This window comes from Lagopus muta, chromosome 5 (assembly GCF_023343835.1).
Source record: "Lagopus muta isolate bLagMut1 chromosome 5, bLagMut1 primary, whole genome shotgun sequence".
Classification (NCBI taxonomy): domain Eukaryota; kingdom Metazoa; phylum Chordata; class Aves; order Galliformes; family Phasianidae; genus Lagopus; species Lagopus muta.
The window spans coordinates 51,093,404-51,116,190 of NC_064437.1; the positions used below are offsets into that span (position 1 = coordinate 51,093,404).

At 33.6% G+C, this 22,787-nt stretch overlaps 1 protein-coding gene across 8 annotated transcripts in view; it reads right to left on the reverse strand.

The window, feature by feature from the left end:
- Positions 1 to 22,787, reverse strand: part of EXOC6 (exocyst complex component 6) — an 84,806-nt gene that overhangs the window by 30,818 nt on the left and 31,201 nt on the right. For 3 of the 8 annotated variants that reach the window (XM_048945272.1, XM_048945271.1, XM_048945275.1), the window contains exons 8-20: positions 22,163 to 22,231; positions 21,331 to 21,414; positions 21,191 to 21,237; positions 20,699 to 20,819; positions 19,305 to 19,376; positions 18,558 to 18,655; positions 17,355 to 17,460; positions 16,305 to 16,414; positions 15,141 to 15,252; positions 13,994 to 14,128; positions 10,509 to 10,688; positions 7,496 to 7,525; positions 583 to 724 (exon numbers count right to left, since the gene is read on the reverse strand). In XM_048945272.1, coding sequence (XP_048801229.1) covers positions 583 to 724; positions 7,496 to 7,525; positions 10,509 to 10,688; positions 13,994 to 14,128; positions 15,141 to 15,252; positions 16,305 to 16,414; positions 17,355 to 17,460; positions 18,558 to 18,655; positions 19,305 to 19,376; positions 20,699 to 20,819; positions 21,191 to 21,237; positions 21,331 to 21,414; positions 22,163 to 22,231 — 1,306 coding nt within the window. Of the gene's footprint in view, positions 1 to 582; positions 725 to 7,495; positions 7,578 to 10,508; positions 10,689 to 13,993; positions 14,129 to 15,140; positions 15,253 to 16,304; positions 16,415 to 17,354; positions 17,461 to 18,557; positions 18,656 to 19,304; positions 19,377 to 20,698; positions 20,820 to 21,190; positions 21,238 to 21,330; positions 21,415 to 22,162; positions 22,232 to 22,787 lie in introns of those variants that run through there. The other 5 variants (XM_048945273.1, XM_048945274.1, XM_048945276.1 and 2 more) reach the window with 3 other exon arrangements.

The following is a 22,787-nucleotide window of genomic DNA, read 5'->3' on the forward strand; positions in this document are numbered from 1 at the left end:
GATTCAACCAGTTTTATTAAATAATTCTGATACTATATTTTGAATAGTGAGTTGATGTTTACTAAATGAGCACTACCACTCTGCACAGTGAGCAAGCATTGGTTCTAGGAAGGAGAAAACTCTTTGTAACAGCACAATTAAAATTTGTACTGTAATAAATACTTTAATAAATCATCTCAAGTGGGAAAATTAAAATTTCACAGACATTTGACTTTGTTGTGCTTAACTTTACAATCATAATATTTATGTAGTATTTCTGGTCAATTCTGTGCTAGACCATAGTCATCTTTTTACTGGATGTAGCGACCATGATTCCATTAGAAGTAGCAACAGTTGTATACTTCAATCAGATACTAAAGTTTAAAAAAAAAAAAAATCTTAATTTTTTCCCCAAAATTGTTAGCCTACTTACTTGTAAGTACTTTTAAAGGAAACTGTAACTAAATCATATTAAAAACAGCAACAACAAAATGGCAAAACTTTAGTAGATTATAGAAAAAGATGACTATATGGTTAACATTAAATACTTTCTTTTGTAATTTTAAGACAGACATAGGTAAGAATACCAGAACATCTACTTACATTCACACTGTATCACATCTAAATTAAACTGCTGAATTGCTCCCATGCTTATTTGTTTTAATTCAGTGTCCAGTAGCATCTGCATTAGAGATGTTGAAAGATGCTGGCAGGCTGACATGCAAGCTGTCTGGGCCACTTTTCCCTAATAGAAAGAGCAACACATTTTTAGATAGAAACAAATGATATATTACTAAGGAACAGCTTATCTGATTTGATTTTATTATATGCTCAATGTCTTAATGATGCAGGACTTAGATTAGAAGAAGAATGATCACACTTTTGGCTGTTTCTCTGGCCTGTTAGCTTTGTTTCTATGAAATCAATTAGGAAACTAAATTAAATGGATGTCAAACAATTATTGATACGTCTTCCAGAAATCCAACAGCCTTCAAGGATACAAGGACATTTCCAAATAAAGAAGAGCATAATAACAATATAAGCTGTGGATGCATGAGTATTATTATTTTTTTCACTCAGAATGAAAGTAAAAAAGTATATCAACCTGCTACATATTTTTAACAACAGCCATTTAAAGAAAAAAAAGAGATATTAACGAAAACCATTGATTTCAATTGGGGCATTTCTCATAGCAGCTTACTCTAATCATGGACACTTTAGTTGCCTGAACTTCATCTCAAAGATTGTTGATAAATTATTGAAAATGTTCATGATATCTATCATCTTTTTGGGTGCTTAATAAATCAGTGCTGTCAGTAATCAACCATGTACAGAATGAAACACAGCCCTCTGCTGTACAGAATAGAAATAATTTTTCAATCATAGGCTAGTTAGTAACATTTCTCTTCACAACATATGAGTAATTGAGACAAATCATTTCCAGACCAGAGAACAATAAAACAAATCACAAAAATCAGAAGTTAATTTTACAAATTATTAACATTTTAGTACATAAAATTATAAAAAATATGGAAATTCTGCTATAGAAGAAAAACCAATTAAGAGCAGATACTCAATCAGATGCCAACATTCTATTCATAGCACTGCAAACTTCAAAAGCACAGAGATCTTGGCTTGCAAATGGAATTATAATAAACTATGGTTTTATGTGCTTACACCATGCTTTTCAATTAATGCAAATGTTTACAATGTGCACTGAAACAAAGGTAACTATTTACATGCTTACATGAAAGAAATCATAAATATGTACTCCACCTACGGGGACATAAACCACTGCCATTTTACTACTACCCAACAGTAAAGTGATGGCAACTATTCTCTAAAGCAATGGTTCCCCAACTGCTTTGTGCAAGATCAGGATGGTCAATTCACTGTTGCCTCACAGAAACACACATAAGCCATGAGAAGTGCTAAGGACTGACAGCAGTTCACTGTTCAAAAAGTTTGTGAAGTTCTACTCTAGCATCTGAAGATTTCGTCCTTAACAGGAAGAATTGTACATATTATTGAATTTTCATGCACACATTAAATGGCTTTTGCTAATACCTCTTTAAAATAAAAAGCTTTAAAATACCTCGAACTGCTAGGAGCTTTATATCTAAAACGAGATGTCAGTTTCTTAATTGAACACCTCAGAAAAGCAAATAACATTTTTGACCAAAACAGATGAACTGACAACAAGGAATGTAAGAAACAATGCAAGAACAGCATGCTTAAAAGTCTCCCAAATCCAATGGTAATTACACTGGGAGACATGCAGCTCTATTCGCCAAGCAGAACAATATCAATATGAATGGGGGGGGAAAAAAAAGACAGAAAAAAAAACAGAAAATGAAGAAAAAAAAGAGGTGAGGAGGGCAATCCAATGGGCCACAGTTCATTTAATTATTGTGTAGTAGGTTTCAAATACTTAATGGAAATGCCATTTTGATTTAATGGAACATCTAGTGCATCTCTGTTTAATGTACTGCTCCATCAAATCAGCTCCATGTCCTATTTATGCTGCCTCTATACTGTAATAAAAGTTCAATCAGATTAATAGGTTGTCAGAAAAAAAATTAACATTTACTTTATTTTATATGCAAACAATGTGTATTCCTCCTATTATTATTAGTCAAAAACAGAATTTTATCTTTCTGATAAGCATCTGTAGTTAATTGTTGCAATCTGGCAAATATCAATAGTACTGGAGCACAAGACAATGGTTACAATACAAAAATGACATGATAAAGTCTCTTAGACTTTAAATAAATATCAATGCATGTACATTTAATGTTTCTTGTAAGACTTTTTAAGATGGAAACATCCTAACATTTCAACTACTTCCAACTATGCAACTCGAACTACAGGCTTATTGTTCACATGGCAGGTAATGGAAGATTACCACACATAGTTTATACTTAACACAATCACTCAATTTTTTGTAATCTGGAGAAAGCTAGACACATCAACCTAAATGCTGAATTTTACCTCAGATAAATATGAGCTTTATTGTTACCCTCCTCAAAATTCAGTACAACATTTCTGAATGTACAACATTCAGAAAAGAATGAATTCCAAATTTGTGTTCAACAGACAAGTTCCAGTTAAAATCCCTCTGCAAATTTCCATCATCCACCAATTGATCAATTACTTTTTTTTCATAATGCATTTTGAAGAGAAAATTTGAGGATTTGTGAACATAAAAAGAACACATATTTCTTTTCCACAGTGAAATAAATTTCATTTAGTTTTAAAACACTTTTTTTTCTCTCTTTTTTTTGAGAGTGGGTGGCTGTGCCAACTTTTTGTATCAAAGAAATATCAATATTCAATAGCATGCAGAGATTCAGCAGCCTTCTCACATTTGCTCCAGTATTGCCTCCTATTATTTCCACTATGCCTATGTTAATTGCTGCTATCTACAAAACCTATTCTTCCACTCAACCAATGCAAAGTGTAGGAAACAAGGACCCTATTCTATAAGCAAAAACACCTGCTAACAGTGTTAAGGGCAACCGTTTTTTTTCTTTTTTTTTTTTTTTGACCCAGCCTTCACATTTTGCTGAAATACAATTTTCAAAAAAAGAAAACCCTTAGACAAACTTCTTATATTTCAAAGGAGCTTATAAAGAGAATCTGCTGACATATTAAATCCTTTTTATGGGACCCAAAAGCTTTTCTCTTAAGAACAATTGCAGTGAAGAGACATTTGGCTCCTAGGAAATTCCCAAAGGGTCAGCCATATGCATCCTTGCATGGCACCTCCGCAGCACTGCTTTCTAAGACCCACGCTAGTGTCTCAAAAGCACCTTTCATCATTCACTATGGTGTCAGTCAATATGATTTATGGACTGCATTCAACAAAGTCAAAGCATACAGAAAGAGAAATATGACTACAATCTTCTAATTTGTTTTGCATTGAGCCACTTAAGAGTCAAAGACCTGATGTCAGGCTGAGACCAGCAACACAATTAACTGACCAGTGACAGATTCATCCATCCTCCCTGCCAGGCTGTGCCAATCAAAGACAGCATGAAGCAGCATTTGGAGAAATCTGTAAGAAAACCCATTCTCTAAGTAGCCTATGGAGGCTTTTGATTGACAGTTTTTGAATATAGCTGCAGAAAACCACCACCCCTTTACCCTTACTGCAAGCTGTGAAATTAGGCTTCTGCTGTCAATCACAGAAACAATAAAAAAAACACAAACCACCATCCTCAGCACAAAAGGAAATAGCAAAACTTATCTGTTAAACCTAAGAAGTTAAGATTAAGAATTAATTTCACAGTATGACATGTCCAGAAAAAAAAAAAAAATTAAAAAAAAAAAACAACCAAAAGCAGCAACAACCCAACCCATAAACACATGGATTTCATCAGTTATAAAAACTAAAGCAGGACTAACATCCAACTTTTGAATTATCAATAAAGAAACAAGCATATAAAAAACCTAATAGAACTTTAGGACTCAATTTTACTTCAAGTATCCGTATCAAATTCTACTGAAAATAGCATCTAATTGAAAATAATTTGTATTTGTAACTTTTTACTAGCTATTCTTTCCTAAAGGGATGTCCAATACTTAGTACTTACAAAGCACATAAACTGTAAAAACCTTTATACACATCCTCTATGTTTTCAAACAAACTAATCTAAAAATAAAAGGCTTGATTACTCTTAAGCTGTTCAAAATACGAACTTAAAAAATGCAGGTCCTCAACAAGTTTTATCATTCAATTGTCTTTATGAAGTTAACAGCTGTATGATGAAAATTGGATTTTCTTTCTGATTAGAAGTATCTAATGACACCATACATTGCAGCATGAATCTAAAACAGGCTGTTTATATAAAAGAGACTGAAAACAACAATAATCACAAAAAAATAAATTCTTGTGACTTCAGAAATCAGAATCCTTAAAAGCTACATGACTCAGAAGTTATAAGCTTTCAAAAGCAATGTATCCTCTGTGCCATTCACCCCTGGAATGTTAGCAGTGCTCAGTCATGATACAACCAGCATACTGACGCCTACCCAACAGTAACAGGAAATATTTCTAAATAAAACAGTCAATGTTCCCAGTGCTCATGTCACCTCGACAGTTCATCATAAGTATTCAATTAACAGAAATTTTCACTGGAATACACAACTAGCATTATTCAGTCCAAACTCCTACTTTATGGACTACTTCCTACTCTACTAGTTCAGGTTCATTGGCTTTTTACTTGGTTGATCTAGAAAAAGTTTTGAAGTAGCAAGCTGTGTCTTATTTATTCCTCTTCTCAAAAGGCCTCTGCCTACAGATTGGAACTATATGTGATCTAACACAGTGCAGTGTAACACTGTAGTGATGGGGAGGCAATTGGAAATTTCCATAATCTGCTAAAGCAGCTGGGTAAAGTTAGGAAAAAAATCATTCTGTTCATCTCTCTTTTCATTAGTGAAGCACATGTGTAGAGGAACATCTTTCAATGAAACAGACAAACTTTTCCCACTTGGAAAGGTGGCGTGGGAACTATTTTTAAAGGAGTTCTTGTATGGAACCCTTATCCTCTCAGTTATCTGGAGAGAGAAGGAGAGAAGCTCTCCAGACTGTGAAAGGAAGAGATGAAGATGTAAGTACATGAACACCATCGGATTCTAGAATAAAACCACAGCTGGAAGTCACTGTTACAGGGAGAACACTGACATTTCAAAAACAAAGCTCTTCCAGGTGACTCCCAGCTGCAGAACATCAGCTTCCCTGCCCTGCCCTCGCTATGACACGGCATGCCCATCTTGAAGCTGATGGCATTTCTTAACAAGATCACCAATCTCAAGTCCAATGGAAGTAGAGAACTGAGAACATCAATGAGGATTTTACATGTTGGAAACATATCCCTTATTTGCAGTACCTTTCTTTAAAGTACACTCTTCTGCTGAGTTTTTAGATGAGGTGTTTTATTTAGATGTGTCCATGTAGGTTAAGTCACAAATCAAGCTTTAGTTTTATCTTTTGTCAAATTTCGGGGTAAATTTAGGTAGCAAACTAAAAATCCTAAAAAAAAAAACCGAAAAACAAAAACCAACACCAAAAAAAAAAAAAAAAAAATTGAACATTTAAACCATCTCATATTAAAACAAAATAGAACAAACCTAACAATTTAATATATGTCCAATGTATTTTCTTGGCAGTCAGGAGTAAAATTAATTATTTAATGGATGCTACTCAGCTTTGCAGACACTCTCTGCACATTTAAACACAAACTACTTCAGATCCACTTCCAGCTTCCCTGATAATCAAGACATTGAGATTCCCCCAGTTATTTTTGGCACCTAATCCTAAGAGTATTGTTCTGTAACAAAATTGTCTAGATGTCTGGCTGCTCTTCATACAAAATCTAATCTACACTACAAATACAACAACTGAAGTTTTCTGACATTACTATTGAAAATTGAAAAATAGAGCAAAGAATCTTAAATAACAACATTGATTCTACAACTTTTTCCCCCTTTAACAGATATATTTTAATTCCAAATTGTTATGGTTATTACTGACAGTTGTTTCAACACAAACTGAAGGCTTTAACTAATAGAATAAAATGCCTCTTTCATATTTGTCCACCTCTTGCACATGTATTTGAAGCTTATGCTCTATTGAGTACAAGAACACATCTGTGGACCAGTTAGATACTGAGTATTAAAACTTTTACTCTGGTCACTAACATTAAATTATATATAATTATCATTATTAAACTCTAATTATTCTTTTCCCTGAGAAGATCATTTTAACTGTAAATTTTACATCTTTCATAGCATTAATTCCCACACTGTGTACAGTAAGTGCATTATATGCTTGTTCACTTAGTGAATGGCACAGTGTACATTTGTTCAATTAAGCAGCATACAGTAATAAGATTCAATTAACTGGAGATGATAAACCAAAATTATATGTTCACAGAAAATCAGTGAAGTAATAATAATAATTTCAACATTTTCGTTATAATAGAAATGTTACGCTAAATCAAAATAAAGTGCTTGTACAAAAATTCATGACCTGAAAGTAATCAGAGCTTGGAAGAATTGCAATCCATCATCTTCTAAAAAATATATGTATTTGGGCAAACACACTCCCTAGATGCCAGACAGACGTAGCAGAGAAAAGAAGGACCTTTCATTAATACTTTATTCTGTTATATCACTCCACCTCAATTCTGGATGCCTCACCGCTGCATTTTGATACCTGACCTCACTCTTGAAAGGCTTCAGAGCCTCCTCTAAATGATCTCATTTGGGATGCAATGCACACCCACCTGCTTTCTGCAAGGCTTTTAGGGCTCCTGCCATTCCAGTGTACGAAAGCCCTGTGTTAGTCATTAACCTGATTCCTGCATGCAATCACACAAGGTACACAGCGAAACATCAGCAAAACAAAAATATCTTTTTATTAAATGATTAAAAATTGAAGCAATAAGCCTGCAGGCAGTTCATAGTTTTTTCAGTTCACATGCTTTTTCTTCATCTTGCATCTACTTACCGACATAGCTGCATGGTCATTGTTGTTATTCTGAGAAGGAAACCAGTAAGGCAATCAAATCAAAACAAAAAATTAAGATGTACTGTCAACATCAAAAAAAAAAAAAAAAGAATAAAAAATTGGTAGCAATAAAAGATAAGGAAACGTTTCCAAAAAATAACATTTATATAATTGCTTAAAAAAAAAAAAAAAACAGCACACCTTTGAAATTATACAGTATTTTGCCATTGTACAACAAAGAGATTATAATTGAAATAATACTGGTTCAGCAATAAAATGTTTTTCTATAATAAAGAACCATATGCCAAAATATTAAAACAGCAAACTTCAGATTGGGAAACATCTGTTCTTATGCCTTTCCAAAAAGTTTTCTATATAACAAATAATACATTCCAAAATACTTGTGCCATGTTTACTGTCTTGGCCTATGAAGGCTATCTGTATGGTATAAACATACTTAGGCAAAATTTAGAATGGCTTAGGACAGTAATAATTGAAATGTTACACAGTCCTTAAATAACTGTTAATGCAAAGGTAATGGTGCTATAACTGGAAGATGGAATGAGTATATTTTCTTTTCCAAAACTGATGCTAAAGCACAGTACATATATACAGAGGAGAAAACTAAGATGTAAAACTTAACTGAAAAAAAAACATTCAAAGACATGTTTGCAGTGATTCCATGGGTCTAGCAGACTCCAGCAAACTTGTGCCATGAAATGTGCAAGTTCAAAAACATTGAGATCATGGTCTGATTTAGATCTCTTATGTTCCAATTATAATAATACACAAATTTCACAAAACATTTAACAGAGAAAGTATGTTTTTAAAACTTATGTCTACACCGTTACAGAAATAATTCAGTATAGCCTCAGGTGAGAGCATAAAAGGAGACCTGCAGGTGTGTTTCCACAGCTTACACATATACCTGAGACAAGACAGGGCTCTAATGACAGGAATCCAACATCCACCAAAAAGTAAACAGATTGTAACACCCCTACTGGAAAACTGAGTTTGAAACAATATTAGATAGAATGTCAACGACCCTTTAACCAGACTATGGAAGATGAACATAGCAAACTGATGCTCAAGCTCCAGCAAAAACCCCTTCAATACCACAGGATATACCATGATAGGAAATAATTCCTCCATTTGTCCTGCTTTTTTTTTTTTTTTTTTTCCTAAAATTACAACCACTGCTCAGGATTTTTTTTGATTTCCAGTTACAGACATGGTTCTGACAAACCATTTTGTGCAGTAGGATTGTTTCTGCCAGCAATACAAACTGTTACAGAAATGACACAGCGACAGTCTTATTCTGCTAATGGAAATACATACTAAAACTCTTCCAGTTTTAACTGTGGCATAAGCTAATCCAGTTTTGGTTAGGACTCCATAGCACTAGTATTTTACTGAGCTATGGAATCTAGTTCTGAGCTTGCCATTGAAAATCTTTATTATACATTTTCTCTTGATAAAATAACTTACTACTACATATCTAACAAGAACCACCACAATTACACTGTTCACGCATTTTCATACAGTCTCCACAGCACATACACAACATTTACAGGACTGCACGTTTCCACAATCTGCCAAGCCAGAGTGATACAGAGGGAAATCCAAAAGCAACAAAAAACCTCCTGCCAGACCAGACTGCTCAGCCATACAGCTCCAGCTTGTTAACTGGTCAAAGTTTAAATTACAAAATAAACAGTTCATAGGAACAACCTTTCTCCAAAGGTTGGCTTGCATCCTCAGGCACTTATTTCTATGCCTTTAATGTTTTTCAAGTCTCTTAATGCCATAGATGCTACTTTCCAACCCTTCTAACAAATTATCTCATTCAAGAAACCTACAACTTTCTTTCAGCAGATAGTAGGACATTTAAATTTCTGTCTGTACTCTATTTTAGAAGACCTATATCACAAGCTGTACATCATTGTTCACAGCTGCTATACACAAATAGCCATTGAGGAGCAGCGCCATTTGTTTGATGAGTAACAAAAAGGTTACAGTGAATTTAACCAACAAGCATGTTATCCTTTAAAAAAAGTGCTCAGTTGACTTGGCTTGGGAACATGTGCTGCATACTTCCCATTCACACCAACACTGAATGGGCCATGTCTTTGAGTAATTAAAAAAAGACGAAAGAATCACAGCCACTTAACATAATTTGGAAGATCTGATAAGCCCACTGTGTCAGCAACTTCAGCACCTTGCTGTGAATGTAAATAAATTTATCTACCAGTCTGGAGCCTCGAAATATTTATGCATTGAGAACTGATTCCTGACAGGCATTGCATGTGGGTAAAGCAACCAGACATCAGCATGACAGCAGCAACAAAGGACAAACCGAGCAAAAGCAGATGCATCTTGAAAGACTTGTTGAAGTTACTCCACATTTACAAAGGTATAAACTATTATGACCATAGCTTGAACTAGAAAATCTTGGTTTTTTTGTCTTAAAGAAAGGGGAAAGTGAACAATGGAATGTAACAAGAAGTACATCAAACATGTTACTAGTGCCCCTTCAAGTGGTACAAAGTAAAGGATATATTTGAGTAAGAACAGGGAGTTGTTTCAATGATGCTCAATTAACAAGAATTAAGTGATTTATTTTTTTAAATCAGAGTTACTTAACTGAAAAGAACCAAATCCAAGGCCTCCAGAATCTGCAAAAATGAAGGACTTGCACCAATTCAGTGCCCTCTGAATCAATGAATGTGTACAATGAAGGACATCTGAGGACTTGCCTGCTCTAGCTAACTTCTTAGACTATTTGTAAATCAGCTGTTGTTTGCATTACTTCTAGAGTATTCAAAAGCATTTTCTAAGAATTATCATAGGTAAGCATCATCAACATACTGAAACATCTGAAGCACATCTATACTGAAAATACTGATATATTCGTTGCTAGCATGCACTCAAAATATTGCATATTTTTTCAAAATCTTATAAAATAAAATAATGCTCCAATGGATTGAAATTACACTTAATTTTGAAAACTTACAGGTAAATGAGTAAAAACTTGAAATGTGCTTCTCAAGAAGTTAATGAGGTCCATTAAGTACCCACTGGCTCTTCCATCTGATTCAGACATTGTCCAGTCATAGTCAGCGATCTGAATAAATTCATCTATTTTTTGGTTTAGTTTTGTATATATTTCTCCTTCTGCAGCATGCCTTGCATCCTGAGGGGAAAAAAAAATTGCACAACTACCAGAATTCTAAAATATTACTAGAACATAGATTAAATATTTTTAATCAATGAAACTGAAGTCTTACAGATAATTGTTTTTTAGGGTTAAAAAAAAAGTTTGTTAGCTTGTGTCTTGACGCAGTAAGTCTGAAGTTAGTTTTTAAAAATTCCTACTATGTATACTATAAGTATACATAAGTATACTTAAGAGAAAATGTAAATCAGCAGTATTCGGATATGGGATGACTTCTAGAGGCAGAGGAAATACTCCATCTTTTATCTTGGTGACATAATCGTACCAAAAAACTTTCGAAAGTTCACCAGACTTTCCCCCATAAGAAATACGACCAAGGCAAATGGGGCAGTTTGTTAAATGGCTTTTTTCTAATAGGAAAATTACGTTTAAAAACAAACTTTTTTTTCCTTTGTGGGCGAAGGATTCAATGCTGTGTATCTGGCTCTTAAACAGCCATTACACAGTCTAATCCTGAGACCCTGGGTTCAAGGAATTCTACCAATTAGACCTCCAAATTTATCCATTTTTGTTTAGAGTGACTGCTGATTTAAAGAGGCAAGGGAATACAACTGTATCCACAACTGCACTCAGCCATCCAAAGCTGAAAAGTATGTTGTAAACACTGAAAGCTACGCAGTTTTTTAATATGATAAAATGAATAAAGGTGGTGTTGTTTTGAGGGCAGAGAGGTTGTTTATTTGTTTTTAATTTGTACTTGGCTTTAATTTTACATTGTTACAAAAGAATGCTAAGACAGTTTGAATGGTATTTTAAAGTGGCACCTTACATCCAATAACAAAAGGGGAAAAGCAGCCCTCAGATACAGAAGCAATGAAACAGGATTGTATAAAAAAAAAAAACAAAAAAGAGAGAGAGAGAGAAACAAGAAAAACAACAGTATAGGTGTATTTTTGAGATCATCTCATGGAATGCAAACACTGCTAATAAAGGAGATTTTTGATCAGTCAGAAAGAATGGGAGTGACATGATTTGCCACCAGGAGATGAATTCAATAACTGTGAACATACCAAACCCTATGAGGGCCCAGCTGGAGAACTACATGCAGTTTTTCATTAAATATAAATTTAAAAAAAAAAAAAAAGGATTAATGAGAAAAGAATTTTCTGCTATAGGTAGAGAATGTTGTGCTAGCAGGTTCTCCAGGGAAGGAGATAGGAGAGAAAACAGACCATTTTCCTTATATGTTTGTTACTGTTCACTCTGTACTTTGCTGAATGGCTTAGGTATTAAGCTCAGCTCTAATACACAGCTATAATATTCTGCAATTATCTCCAATGAAACTTAAATAGTTTATATAGTAGTTAAACATAAATTTTTAAAAAAGCCATTAGCACAAAATGTAATGTAAACTCTAAGCTGTCATTTATTAGATGAAATTCAAGGACAGAGAACGTTTTACCTCTTAATGAAATCAGACTATGGCTGCATTGAGTGTTTTGTTACAAATGTTAGAAAAAGCATGAACTGTCCTTACAAGAAAATATCCACTGACATGAAAATTCAAACGCACACATACACTACTACTGTTATACTACTGCATAACAAACAACATAGCCTAGATCTATACAATAGGCCAAAATTTAGTAAGGTTGTACTGACAGGGCAATATTAATCTCACTACAGCTGCTGTGCCTTTTCTGCTTTGTCTTAAGTCAAGAAATTCTTAGCCAACAACAACAACAAATAGGAAAATCACTGGCAATCAATTGGAAATATAAAGTGTATTGCAAGGATTATGATGTCCTATTCCACCTTAACAATCTTTTAACATATGCCAGAGGGGATATCAATACAGAATAAGCCACATATTATACCAAGGGGAAAAAAATGCAGTGCAGAAAACAGAACTACTCTCAATTGGATTAATCCTCCTCATCCCATCTGTCTTTGTTCCACTGTATACTATAAAAAAATCCACATACCTAAAGTTCAAGTTACAGTTGCTCTGGAATCTCTTGTGACTTTTTTGGATGTTTTGTTTCTTTTCCAAAAATCTCTACTTAGGAGTCCCAGGTGACTGGGAAGGCAACGCACTTGCTGAAATTACTGGATAAAATGACCCATACAGGATTATTCTTCTGTAGGAATGTTTTCTTCATAAAGAAAACCTGAAATCCCTTTCCTCCTCACAAGGCACACAGATTTGCTTCTGTTCTAACCCCCATAAAAGCTACTTGGCTAGACCTGGTTGATGAAGTAATTTCTGTCTTATTTTACATGTATGAATTCCAAAACTTGGTTTGGCAATATATGCAAACCATTCATTGCATTCATTGTCTATGGAGAGTTTCTATTATTAGTAATTTATGGCACTTCAAAAATTATTTTACGACAGGTCATTTGAGTTCTTGCTTACAAACAGAGAGAAAGTGAGAAATGCAGAGGCTAGGTGACAGATTTCTGATCTCTTAGCCAGCAGCAAACCTTGACAGAGAACACTGCTCCTTTAAGTGCCATCCCAATGCCCTCCCACAGAGTACCATACTTCTCATGAGAATGCTTTGAAACCTTTGATGTGAATACCTGTGATTCCATATAGTATACAGGTTTGCCTTCTGAATGAACAGTGCTGAAGATAATAATCTTAACCATTCAGTCATGGAGATAAAAGTGATAAAAATAATAAGATGTGGAAAAATACTTCTCTGAGGATACTTATTATTTAAAGATAAAAATAAAGCTTTTTTGTTGATAATTATACACCAATATCATTGATCATATCTAGCCCTATTTCCATTTTAACAACCATCACCGTGCAAATAAATGTAAAGGATATTAAATCAAAATATGAATTCTAAATACAATTGAATAAGCTGTGCTTTGTAACATGTATTACTAAATACTGCTTTTATATTATCATTACACAGTCTGAGAATATACCACAAACATAAAACATGTCAGATTACAGTAGCTGTTTTGCTTGATTCCATTCAGAAATGCAAAGATGTCACACTGCTTGGAACTTAATCCACTGAAAACTTCTGATGCAGTCAAACTTTGTTTGTCATTCTGTAACTTATAAAAGAGGCATCTGTGGGAATGTGGATGCTTCTCATATACTGAATTCCCAGACCAATAACATAAAAAACAGTGTTTATCTGCTGTGTTAAAATTCAATTCCCAACAGATTTTTTTTAGAGTCAAAATGAGAAAATACACAGCTTTCCACTCAATCTCCTTTTGTTTTTAGATACATTAAAATCAGTGCAAATTAATTAACTTTTCATATGTAGTCGCATAACAGATGATATATACCATACCTTAAATGTAGAAAGTCCATACAGCCTCGCAGTGTGAACAGTCACTTGCGAAATGTTTGTGATGTTAGAGATAAAATCCTCAAGGTATTTACAGGCTAATTCCAGGTGTGTTGTGTTTATGATGATTTGAACAAGCTACAAGAAACAAATAATTATCATAAAAAGCCTTTTTCTATTACCCACTGACACTTGAATTTTGTAAATGGGGGCTTCTTTCAGAAACCCTGTTGCTGGAAGTTTATTGCAGTATGTCAGGTTATCAGCTATTAACTGACAACTTTCAAGTTAGCTGTCAAATACCAGTAAGGAACAACACCAGAGTTTACATACAAATGCCATTTAAAGAATGAAGATTGCAGACACTTACTCAGTGACATTAATTCAATTGTTATTTTAGAATTAAAGAAAGGGAAAATAAAGGATAACATATTGCCAAAATCAAATCACTAATTTGTACTACAGAAACAAGGAAACAAGAAAGCAAACATCATTGCTGCAGTTAAAATAAATAAATATCTAAATAAATACATAAATGCATAAAAACAATGCATAAAGTAGTTAGAAAATTTCAAAAATACTATTGCATCTCCCCCTAAATGGTAACGTAACTGCTCTAGATATAAATATACATGATAAAGATACAATTTACGTCTTCTTATAGGCTGGACCTTCATTCATATTCAGTTCATAAATCAGACAACACAGATAATGCATAATAACTGAAACAATGGTGTGATTTCTGATATCCTCACTACTTGCACTCTGGCTCCAACACCTTTCAGTGATCACTAATGTAACGTTTGGAGAAGTAACAACTTTACCTTTTAAACTTTTTTATGATAACACAACTCCCTGTTTATTGTACGGGAGGCAGAAATTGTTCATTGCCATCTATCTGTCAGTAAGCATCCTTATGTAAATACACTTCCAACTAGATCCACATTGTTTTTGATAGTTTGGTTGTTTTTTCATTTATGTCACAGCCACTGGCACATTTTTATACAATTATAATCTCTTTAAAATTTCAATTTTAAACACTGCTTACTTTTCTTACGTAATCTCGATACTAAATTATATTCACATTTACAGGAATCATTTTAGCACTAATTTCCTTAGAAGAACACAGTTTTGGGGGCATAAAACTTACCTCTGTTAAGCCTATATGAGGTTTCTTAATTAGGTTCTGTAAACAACTACTGAGAGTTCTTGTCAGCAGCAAATTTGTCGATTTTCTAAGCATGTCATCTATTTCTGTTGAGCTGAAATAAAAGTGCATTTTTAAAACATGACAATACTTGACAGCAAAACTCAATTTCTTTCTTACAAAGAGAACTTTTAGTGTTCAGAATTATCCATGTGCATTGAATTTCTGGTTGCTTCAAGTCATCTGTGATCTAATACACAAAACACCTCTTTCATTTACCAAATTATCCATTAACTACATTTCAACACTGAAGCAAAACCTGTTATTTTTAGATTTTGGACATGTTCATTGACACAGCAGTTAGGAAAGAGTAATTTGTGTTTTGTAAGGAGTTACCACAGAGGTCAACATGCACCAATTAGTACGTGTAAATTATAAACAGTAACAATTAAGAATGTGTGAAAGCGATTCATTTACATCCTTAACGGAGCAGAAGTGGGTGAGCAGCCACAAATAACTCCCAGATTTCAGACCTGCCACGTTATTTAACATAATTACAACTAAGCTTTAGAAGTTCACAAGAGAACAGAAGAATGTCAGAAAAGTTATGTTTTCTTTAGGAAAAGGTAGGAAAGAAGAGGGAATTAGCACACAGGCAGCACATTCTATTGCAGGAAAAATAATTTCTAAGGAACCTCAAAGCACTGAAAATGGTAAGGTGTTTAAAGTAATCAGGGATGCTACACAATTATTTCTGAAATGATCATTATTAAAGTATATTTTTGAAATCATACAGGCTTAACAAAAAATGAAACATTAATAATCCCCAGATTGTCCAAATCAGTCAATACTGCTAAAAAAGCCCTAGCACTGCTTTGGTGAGTTAATTACCCAAGCTAAATTCATCTACACATTCCTGCATTCCATACATACATGTATGCATACATACATACACACCTGAAATATATATTATAGCACTGGGAATCACAGATAAAATATAAAGAATTACACATGTAACTTATGAAACAAACGTAGGAAGTAAGCACCCAGGAAAGAGTATTTCCAAGCTAATATAAATTGTTAGTTCACCTGGAAGTTATAGGATAGTTTATACTATCATATAGTTTATACTATAGTTTATTCACATTTACAGTACTTATAGATTACCTGCGATGAAGTGATTCTGAAAACTTAAGGCTTGCATAAATGAATTCCTTAACCTGGATATATATCTGAGGCACTGACTGAGACATTGGGAGCTTCTTTGGAAAGGATTGCTGTAAAAATAAAGATAATCCTCTGATTCTAAGGAGAGATTGGTATTAAACATCGGAAAATCCCTTAACACTGCTAATATTTTCATTTATCAGAAGTTTTTCCATTTTTAACCAAATATATTTAGTGGTGTAATTGAGCTGACTTCTGTATCTGTTTAAACATCTTATAAACAAAATGTACCATAACCCCTTATTTAAATTACAATAAAGTTTGGAGTGTTTATTGTTCTCTATCAGCTATATTCCTGCTGAATCACAAAATTAAGAGTCCCTTTGCAGGACAGCAGTGGATCTTGAATAAACCAGTTTCCCTCTACACCAGTTACTCCCACTTCCTTATGTAAATTCTTCCAATAGGTTTGATATTACTTGATCGGTTCCATCAAAGGGAGAAGAAGGCAGAACATACTAATCACCTTCTAGGAAAGCAAATTTTAAAGAGAATGGCTGACACTATGAAAGAATATCCCACTGGGATGCCAGTACAGCAGAATTATTTACAGTCCTTTCATATCTACTTTGCCCCACATATTCAGATAATAAATAACTAACTTACAAAGTGAAATAATGAAGTTGCTATCTCTAATATATCCCTGATGATCATTACCCGTATTTCTGCAAAACTACAGCATATAACATACCATGGGTTACAAAACCCAATGGTGGCAACAAAATCTAAGCTAACTCATCAAATAAAGCCTGTATTAATTAAAATGAATTATTAATTTGTTTACAAAACACTAGGTCTCATTATTCACTCAAACATCAGAGCAAGTGATTAGAGCTTTAATTTTCATATTTATTTATGAATACATAATTACACTCTTAATCTACCTAGCTTTTCTATTTTTAATTACTTTCTAATTACAAATATAATTTCTGTTCTAACCATTCCAAATTGTACTTTGGCAAATCTTAATAACATAAAACTTTTCCTTACCTTATCAAGTTCTGAATCTTGAAAAGGAAATTTGCTTATAACTATTTTGTATTCCTCTTCATTTGCTACAGGAATAGGGCTGTAGTTATCTGCTTCAAAAATATCCCTGGCAAATTAGTTAATAAAGTGACAAAAATAAGGATATGTAATCTACTAACAGTACTTTACAATAACAAAAAATGTTAATGAACATATATTTTACTACCACATTTATATGTGCAATGTCAAAATATTATGAACTGGAATCATTCTGATTTCAGAAGTCTGATTATGTTTAAATGAATTTGAAAGTAATTATTATTATATGGTAACTCTTTAAGCTATGTCCAATCACAGAGTAAAAAAAAGCTGCAAACATTTACTGTGCATGCCCAAAAGCACAACATAGTAAATGAACTTCAGAACAAGTCTATTCCAGAAAAAAAATGTAAGGAGATCTTTACCTACACTCTGCCTACACTAAAGCTAGATACTCAGCATCCAGCTTCAGTATCACAGCTACGTGTGCTAATGGAGATGATTCAGAGAACTTAAATAGGCAAATGTGCACAGATTTACTGAAGTACCCTCTGGACTTCTTTACTTGAAGTTTAGAGAGTGTGAGAATACTAAGTGGTCAATTTAATTTTAAGATTTTCTGTAATATGATTAAACATATTTTATGGTAAACAATATCTGCACATTTACTCTACACATCATACTGTGTATCTACAAATAGGCTTTGGAGCTCTACTCCTGGGTTAATAATTTGTTCAAAAAAATTCCAAAGAACATGTGGAAACCCACTTGCATTGAAAGAACATGAAGATATATTGGCAACATCAGAAGCGTGTCAGTAATATACATGTAATGTCTGACTTTAAACATTAAGACAATCTAAATTAGGAACAGATTGGCAACAACCTATTGCAGTTGCCCAGGCTGATTAGGTTACTAATGAAGAAAAACAGGTGTCCTTCTCTTGGTATTTCTCCAGTGAAGTCCCAAGAGGGAAGGTTTCTTCTCATTAATTACAGAAGCAGTCCTCAATGGCTCTTCTCCTAAATATTAGTTACATGCAATGAATACATTACTTCTACCTAATCCAGACTTCATATGCAATACTGACTCAGTCAATTTTTCCAGAATTACAACTGCAACAAAATTTAAAGGCAAAAAGAAAGAAATGCAATATGAAAGCCACAATTATTTTGAAATACTAACCTGAACAATCCAGACCACTTTTTAAGAAGTGTTTCATTATACTGGTCTCTTATCTCAAATAAAAGATCAAAGAGTCGATTCACAGGAAAACCATAACCCTAAGGTATAAAAATGAAAAGGATGGATAATTCAAGAACTAACTTGTTCATTCTTATTACATCTTCAAGACACTGAAGTGAGACTGATCAATCTATTCTACAAATCAGATTATACTACTTCAAATACACAAGTAGAAGATCATTTATTACATTCTTACAAAATATTGTTTACCATGGTTTCAGCTGTCAAGCAGAAATCTCTCCCATTTATCTGTAACATTTTAACTTTATATTTATGCAAATAATCTTTTTTATCAGTCTGGTAAATGTTAAAAGAATATTTGCCAATGATATTCATTTGGTCATCCCCCTAGACAGTTAATGATAGCTGGACTGTTAATTCATGTTTAAGTTCAGAAGTAATGCATTTACGAAAGACAAAAATGTTCACAAGGTACAAAGCTAACAGTAGCATAGATATGAATATCCTGATGCTAACTGGATCACCCAAAATACATACATCCAGTTGGTAATACTGAAAAGGGGCTAAAGGGCATAAAGTACAGACATCTTTATTATTTAAATCATTATTCTGTAATTTTACTCTTGACTTATATATATGACATCAGGGGGATCCAAAACATTGTACTCACCTAAAGTTCAAATTTGGCTCTATGAATTTCAGTTGAATTGCAAATATAATACCTACCTGTAAAGTATCAGCAAATACCACAATGAGATTCTTCAGTTCCAGAACAAGGTCAGGATCATTGCAATATGACTGAAAGCGAGAAATTCTGGTTTTGTTAAAATGATTCAAAATACTGGCCATATGTTTTCAAAGAACATTAGCACAAAAGGAGGGTTGAACTCTCCAGCCTTACCTGTGTCCCTGACTGACTGCCTTGGTTAAAACAGCTTAGACTCACTTACCTTCATGCAGTGCAGTTACATTAAAGTATTTGTTTAATTTCTTATATGAACTACCACTAACATAAAAGCTCAGAAAAAAACTAAACTAAAACATGAGATAGAATAAATGTTAGTTTTGTACTGAGATTAAAAACTAGCAAATTACATTTATTTTAATGGCATATAAGCACATATCAAAATACTCTGCTAAACCAACATCACAGATTTCAACAGGACATTCTTTTGAACGCTAAGCCTGGGTCTAACTAGAATTAAAAAGCATTAGTACATCTGACATAACACTGATCTGTAAAGTTCCTGTGATAAAACTACAGTTGCAATTTGAATTCTTCCCCATTCTTTTCTACATATACATGAGTTGTAAGATATTACATGTTAAATATGTAACTGCTACTTGCAAACATCAAAAAGAGAAAGGTAAAATTCTTCAACATTTTCTGATAGCAAAAATTATGCTCAACCAGCCTGGTAAGTTCTGAAGCAACTTGCTAGCAGGCATTCTCAGCAAATAGCAATATTCCACAGGTTGCCACAGAGGAATAAGAAATATCAAGCAGCACCATTTGAGCTAGAGTTGAAATGTAACTTCAGAAGATGCACTTTGAATAAACTGAAATACTCAAATGATAGAGAATTACATTCTAACATCATGAAATTTTTTCTAATATCGTTACTAGAACATAAACATACTACTACCATAGCACTGAAGAGATAGCTTGGAGGGTTTTGCTGGTAGAGTTTATTTTGGAAACACAGCATTTGGAATGATAATTAGGAACTATTTCCTGGTGGTGCTTTCAGCACTGAACTATTCAATCTGATCTAATGAAGAGGTCAGTTGAGACTAATGAGGAAGGATTGCAATAATAACAGCAGATTAACTCTGCATATTCTAAACTGCTGGACTAAGAGAAGTTTGGAAGACCCAGTGAATTGTAAATCAGTGGAGGATTATGCAAATAGCTCATGGCTGTGGATCACAGCCTGATACTGTCAGGAACAACAAAAGCTTGGCAGGCTCCCTCCCAAATCTGAGCAATTTTTAATCACAAGGAAAAGAAAACACCAGAGAGGTTTAATTTTTCACTTTGTCATCATCTCAGTTTTAAACACTCAGAGCTTTTAAGTAAAAGGATTTAAATTGAAGTACTGATAAATCTTCTCACTTACCGAGTGTGTTCTAAGAACAGCAATGATCTTTGAAAGGGCCATGTTCCAGAGTTCATCAGTATAAGTTCTAGTTACCAGTCCTTGGGTTACATGTAAAATATGGTCTTCTACTACAAAGAAACTAAAACAAAGCAATCCTTCAATTAAGTTTTTAAGTTTTTAAGTGAAAGAGTAGAATTTGCTCTAATATTAAGAGACAAGTATAGTCAAGCCCTTTCCTATTGGAGCACTGATACTTGGGTAGATTTGGATCAGCTCTGCCCAGCATGAAGTCAAAATGAGAAAAACTTGCTTTATGCCAGCTGGAGCCCAGGTTATCGGACGGTCTTTTTGGTGTACTGTAATGGTAGGATGTGAATGCTCAGATACAGCTACCAACACCCACATCATTTATGCAGAAACTAAAGAAAGTGTTTGGACAATGTGAGAATAAAGGATGAATTAAGAATCAGTACAGTAAAACTGAAGTAAATCTCCATTTAGGAAACTTACCCTACAATTTGACTGAAGTATCTTCTATAGCCTTCTACTGTTTCATGCTTGCAGTGAAAAAGAAAATAAGTTTAAGATTAAAAATACCACTAAGTATTAGGTACAATCTAAGTCTGTGTAGAAAGTCAAGTATTGGTTACCATGCTTGATTGTGGCTGCAGAACTAGTCTCGCTTGTTTCCTTCTTTGCTTTCTGTAGTAATTTTCAAATATTTCTCCATCACCCTAAAAAAAAGACAAAAGTAGTTAAAACAAGGTCATTCTCTCAGTATTAAAAATCACTTATTAACCTAAGTGTAAAATAATCTGTTTTAAATTAAGACACATATTCTGCATTTGTTTCTCACAGACTTTTTGCTGACATTAATGAAGTTTAAAATGCATAAAATATTCAGATTACATATACGTATTTAAAAAAGAAATAAATATATAGAAAAATGTTGCTCACATCTACGCATTGTCATACAATATTATGCATTTGAATAAATATTTATGTTCATGCATAAGGCATATTCTCTATTGTTCTGCAGCTGAAACTCACTGTGTCTTAAAATGCATCTTCAGGTTAGTCAAGAAACTGACTGCACTGCAAAGTTACAACAGCATTTCTGTGTTTATATGATACACTTGAACAATGCATGCAAGAGCTTTGCTGGAGAAAAATAAACAATTTATTTAATATTCACTTCTTCCCTTTGGAATTGTTAAATACAAAGACTAATGATTTGGATTTTTCTCCTATCACAGCCCTTGAAATACAACACCCTTCTATGCCTAATGATTACATTGCAAGGAATTCAAGTGACATCCTGGCCATCTCATTAGGATGACCATTCAGTAGAAACCATCTGTCCACTTGAAATCGGTGCTACACTGACTCATCTTCCTGACACTTGTTCTGTATGTATTGGAGAAATAAAATAAAGGACATTTAACTCAGAAGAGATCTTTTTAAAGCCACCTTAATACATACCAAAACTGAGTAGATGTGCAAACATCTATAGACTGGAGAAAAATCCACAAGATCTTGAGCAGTTAAAACCTGTGGACAGGAAAAAGTTATAAAGCTTAAAACTCATAATCTGCTGATATATTACCAACAGAACTTGCCCACTTAATAAATACTTGATAAATTATCTTACTTTAAAGGAATTGCCTTGTGTCATCAAGTTTAAAACTGCACAATTTGGTTAATAGACTGATAAATTTAAGATTAAAATGAATATGGAAATACACTGGGATTGAAGACAAAAGCAAGACCAAATTAAGGTCAGCAAAATTAACTATGTTGACAGATTTTATGGCTAAAAAAACTGTTACTTTGTAGAAAGTGGAAGGAGCTTGCATTAATGACTTCAAGAGCAACTGCATCAGTTCCTTTGCCAGCAACTTTAGGAAAAACCGTTCTATCACAGAAGCTCCCTCCTCTCTCTGCCTTACAGTATTAGATTGCATTTCTGTTGCAAAAACATTCTATTCACCGTGTTTTCAGAGCACCAAATACAAATATCTAAATATTTGCTAGTTTATTTAATCTATGGATAGTGAATATTCAGTAGCTAAAAGACTGCTAACACAAGCTAAGGTTCTCAACAAAG